Here is a 4,413-nt window from a genome sequence, read left to right as displayed (position 1 = left end):
AAGCCAGGGCAAGAGCCCGCGCATGTGTGCCTCTGGCATTTACACAATGATAGACAGAAAGGCATCAGAAGCAAAAACAAACAAACTTTCCTTTTATTTCTCTATTTCCTGGCCCCATCACTTCGCTCCTCGTTTCTTTCGACTTTTCATTCCATCCCTCCAAATGCGTTGCGATGTTGAACGGGAGCCCAAACAAGGAGACAGCGGGTCCGCCGGTTTCCAGGAAATGACAAAACTGACAAAACTCAGAACTCTTGAACTGGGTAAGGACAAACGCTGTGGGGGGATGTCACTCACACACTCAGCCCCTGAAGCAGATGAAACCTCCTATAGCAAGGAACCCCACTGGAGAGCTTCGCCAGGGACACCAAGCTCTGAACTTGGGAGGCATCGCAGGGAACCGCCCCCCCCCCGCACCCCCCAAAGAGACTCTTTGCCCTGCATTTTCCCCCAACCCTCTCTGACCCTGCACTTAGAATGCCAGGGATCTCTCTACACCCGCAGGCACACACGCGCGCACGCACACACACAAACACACACAAACACAGAAACAGGGAAGAACCAAGAAACGGCCTCACTTCATGCCCGGCACCCCGCAGGACAAGCTGCCGACCCCGCCAGGGCCCGGACCGCACCACAGCCACCCCTGGGGCTCAGGCCCTCTCTTCCTCATGGCTCACAGCCTCTTCAGAGGGGGCCAGGGAGGAAACCGGCAGCCCGGGATAGACCCGCAGCAAATACTCCAGCACCTGCAACCTGCTGGTTTCCACGTGGGCCCTGGGACCCCACAGGAACTCGTAGCGGGCAGGGTCACAGCCGGGCACCTGCCGGTACTCCAGGTACCCTTCCTGCACCCAGACGTTGGTCAGGAGCTCCCGGGGCTCCCCAAAGATGATGTGCTCCTCGCCGGCATACACCCCCATGACCCCCAGCGCTTCCCACACCACCTCCTCGGGGGCACGGTCGCCCTCCAGGAGGATCACCCCCAGGAGCACCACCAGGAGGCCGGTCTTGGGCAGGCCCTGCTCACCGCTCAGCATCGCATCGCAGGTGAGGCCCAGGACGGTGACCAGGACGTAGGAGTGCTCGCCGGGGTCCACTTCCTTCACCTCCACGCCGAACACCAGCCGCATGCACTCGGACGCCTGGCCCAGGATCCCGGGGAAGGCGTCCTGCTCATCCTCGCCGACGATCGCCAGCATCTCCGCCTGGCTGGTCGGCTGCTTGGTGCGAAACTTTTGGAGCAGGAACCCCACCAGGCTGACCGCCCTCACGTGGAGTGCAGCGTGGAGCACGGGCTCGGCCACCCCTGGCTCCCCCCCAGTGCCAGACCCCTCCTCCATCGCGGAGCTGGAGCTATCTTCAGACAGGCTCCAGGGAGAGGCCGCCATGGCACTGGGGGCCGGGAAGGCCCTCTGAGGGCTCTGGGGAGGACTCGAGCCTCCAGCAGCGGACTCCTCCTCCGGGGTATTAGGGAACAGGACAAAATAAGAGGAGGAAGAGGAGGAGGAAGAGACGGATAAGTGGGAGGAACAAGAGGAGAAGAAGGAGGAGAAACTGGAGGAGGAGGAGGGGGAGGAGGAGGTGGAGGAGGGGGAGGAGGAGAGAGACAGGGCCTCCTCGAACCCCGAAGCCTCATACAGCTGCGCATCCGCCAGGCGCTGGGCCTCTCTGGGGTCCTGAGGAGCCTCCTCCAATTTCCAGAGCTCATTCCTCCCGCCCACAGGCATGATGACTCGTGTCTGGCAGCAGCCCCCGGTGTGGGCAGGAGTGGGCGAAGCGACCCAAGGGCCTGGGAGAGAGGGGGGGGTGTGAAGGGCCTCAGCTGAGGAAGGTGCCCTCAGCAGCCTTGACAAAGGGGACTCCGGGTCTTCCCTGTACTGGCCCTCTCGGGCCTCGCACAGGTCTCTCCTCCTGCGCAGCCCGTCCCCTTCAAAACTGAAGGAGGGAAGTCCACGGTCTCCTCTTCTCCCTCCCTCTCTCTCTCTCTCTCTCTCTCTCTCCTCTGCTCTCCTCTTCTCTGCTCCTCAGACCCAGGGCTTCACCTCCCAGCTCCCAAGTCCCCTGCAGGGGGGAAGGGGGAGGCCCCTCAGGGTGCAGACTGAGAATACAGCACAGGGCGCCCAGGGCCCCCAGGGCAGACAGGAGAGCGGGTCTGATGCTGCGAGGTCCCCACTTCCAGAGGGTGGCGGTCCCTGCTCCTCCCTCAGGGGACTGACCTTTGCGCTGGCAGGGCCTGGGCCCACCCCTCTGCTGGCCGGAAGCCCCAGTCTCAGAACAAGACCACAGAGCCCCGAGACCGAATGGAAGCAAGTGAGCGTGTCCACATCTGACCGCACCCACCCGGGGCCTCCTAGCCCCCTGGGAAGGGGAGGCTGCTGGGTCCTTGACTCCTGCCAGGGCCCGGGATCCTGCCTCAGCTGACCTGAGTCCAGACCATCAGACCAAGGCCCGTGACTCCCTGAGAGCAGGCATCTGAGAGTAAGAAGGGCCTCGGCCCAACCAGCCATGCCCAGAGTTCCCAGAGCTGACAGTAGGGGCAGCCCAGGGGTCTCTGGGGTTCCCTCCTTGTTCTGGCAATCGGGGTCCACTCTCTCTTGCCTCAGGGTCCTCACCTGGGACTCCTGACACCCAGGTGGGCTTCCCCAGATGACCAGATGGCGTCCTCTCAGAGCATGGTCCTCACCTCCGTGAGAGCCCCGGAGAGCCGGAAAAGGCACCTTGGACATTGTGATATACAAGCAGACGAAGACTTGCTCTTTGTCCACACTTCCTGGCTCTCTACTCTCAAACCCTCATAATTCCTAAGTGTGGGGAGTGAGGAAGGGGACTTTTGTTAGGTCCACCAGGTGACTCTGGGCAGCACCGAGGCGGGGGCCTGGTTGCCAGGAGAACCCGCCGGGTGACTGGAGGGTGGCAGCTTTCGGTCCCCGGACCCCCTGACCGCGGGGGAGGGCTGAGGGGGCTGGAGACTGAGTGTGGGAGCCTCCATGAAACCCCAGAGGGACAGGCTCGAGAGATTTCAGATGGGGACATGGAGATGCAGGGGGAGAGGTGCACCCAGAGGGATGGACACTGTGCACGCACCCCTGCCCACCGCCTGTGACCTCTGCGGCTCTCGGGTCTGGTGTTCCTGAGCTACGGCCTTGTACGGTCAGCCGGGGGTCCAGTGAGGGGCTTGTGTGCCCGAGCGCCTGGAGCTGCTCCAGCCCATGTGGGGAAGCGGAGGACGGGCTCCGGGAGCCTGTGCCTTAGAGCCCCTTGGTCACAAGGGCCCAGAGCACCCCGGGGCTTGCCCAGTGACCCCTGAAGTGTGGGACGCTCTTGTAGGCCTGAGCTCCTGCCCTGTGGACTCTGAAGCTGTCTCCGGATGGAGAGTGTCGCAGCTGTGCTGAATTCCTGGACTCTTTGTGGGTGTACGAGGTTCGCTGTCACAGGGAACCCCCTCCGTGCAACTGCTGGTTCCAAAATGCACCTATACCACCCACAGGCCACCGCCCGGGGCTAAAGGGGAGCCCGGTGCCCTGTCCCGCGGTGGGGAGTCCCTCAATCTCCGAGGAGGTTACTCTTTCCTCCTGCCGGGACCTGTCCTTCCTCCCAGCTCCATCCTGAGTTAGAGGCCTTGTGCCTCTCAGCCCAGGACCTCACCTCCCGGACGACTCGCCACCTTCCTGCCCATGGGACACGTGAGCATGCCGCTTAGCGCCACCGCTCACTGTTCCTTCCAGGACCGACAGCAAGGCCGAGCCGGACTCTGTGCTGTCCTTTCTTCCCTGAAATGGGGGTGGGGGTAAGGGCCGTCTCCCTTCGGGGTCCTCACATTACTGCCTGGGTGTTCCTGGGATCCTCCCTCCGCTGCCCTGACGCTTCCCACAGACCAAGGGCCTCACGTCCCTGACATCCCCCAGCCCCAACTGTGGGACACAGGTGGGGCCATGCCACATCCAGCTGTCCCTGCTACGCGCTCCCTGGCAGAGGGCCCTGCTGAGAACAGGGAAGCTGCACTCTCTAAGGCCCCTTCTCTTTTCACGTGGGGTAACCTTCAGCCCCTCCAGCCTCCCAAAGGCTCCTTTTGAGTCCTGGCCATTCTTTGAACTCCCTTCTCTGCTGACCAGCTAGGGCTCCCTCTGGGCCCCCGAAGTCAGCACCCTGAACAGAATCTCTCAGCCCCGAGCAGGACGAGGGGTGCTCCACGTGCAGCCTCTCCTGCCTGTGCTCTCTGAGGCCGCGCAGGTCGAGACAGTGGGGCGCACTCGGCCTGGGCGGGGAACCCCCTCAGCGTCCTCAAGGAGCGCCTACTGATTCCACTAGGGCTGCCTCCTTCTCTTCTCACCCAGAGGATACGCCCTGCAGAGCCCGGCCCTCAGGACCTGAAGACACAGGTGGTCGGCTCATGGGGTTCAGCCCAGCCAG

At 63.1% G+C, this 4,413-nt stretch overlaps 1 protein-coding gene across 1 annotated transcript; it reads right to left on the bottom strand.

The window, feature by feature from the left end:
- Nucleotides 1-653: 653 nt before the first annotated feature.
- LOC122897530 (melanoma-associated antigen 8-like) lies at nucleotides 654-2,729 on the bottom strand. Its single transcript, XM_044235776.1, has 3 exons — nucleotides 2,687-2,729; nucleotides 1,642-1,792; nucleotides 654-1,557 (listed from the first exon to the last, which is right to left on the bottom strand). The coding sequence occupies exons 1-3, from the start codon at nucleotides 2,727-2,729 to the stop codon at nucleotides 654-656; spliced, it is 1,098 nt and encodes a 365-aa protein (XP_044091711.1).
- Between the last annotated feature and the right edge of the window lie 1,684 nt (nucleotides 2,730-4,413).

Source organism: Neovison vison, chromosome X, assembly GCF_020171115.1.
Source record: "Neovison vison isolate M4711 chromosome X, ASM_NN_V1, whole genome shotgun sequence".
NCBI lineage: Eukaryota > Metazoa > Chordata > Mammalia > Carnivora > Mustelidae > Neogale > Neogale vison.
This window is presented reverse-complemented; position numbering and strand designations above follow the sequence as displayed.

Bases quoted from the DNA above. Each gene is read 5' to 3' on its own strand.
- LOC122897530 (XM_044235776.1), bottom strand. From the start codon at position 2,729: ATGTCCAAGGTGCCTTTTCCGGCTCTCCGGGGCTCTCACGGAG. The intron at 1,793-2,686 runs GTGAGGACCATG...CCTCTCTCCCAG, and splicing joins TCTCCGGGGCTCTCACGGAG to GCCCTTGGGTCGCTTCGCCC. The intron at 1,558-1,641 runs GTATGAGGCTTC...CTCCTCCTCCAG, and splicing joins CGCCTGGCGGATGCGCAGCT to TTTCTCCTCCTTCTTCTCCT.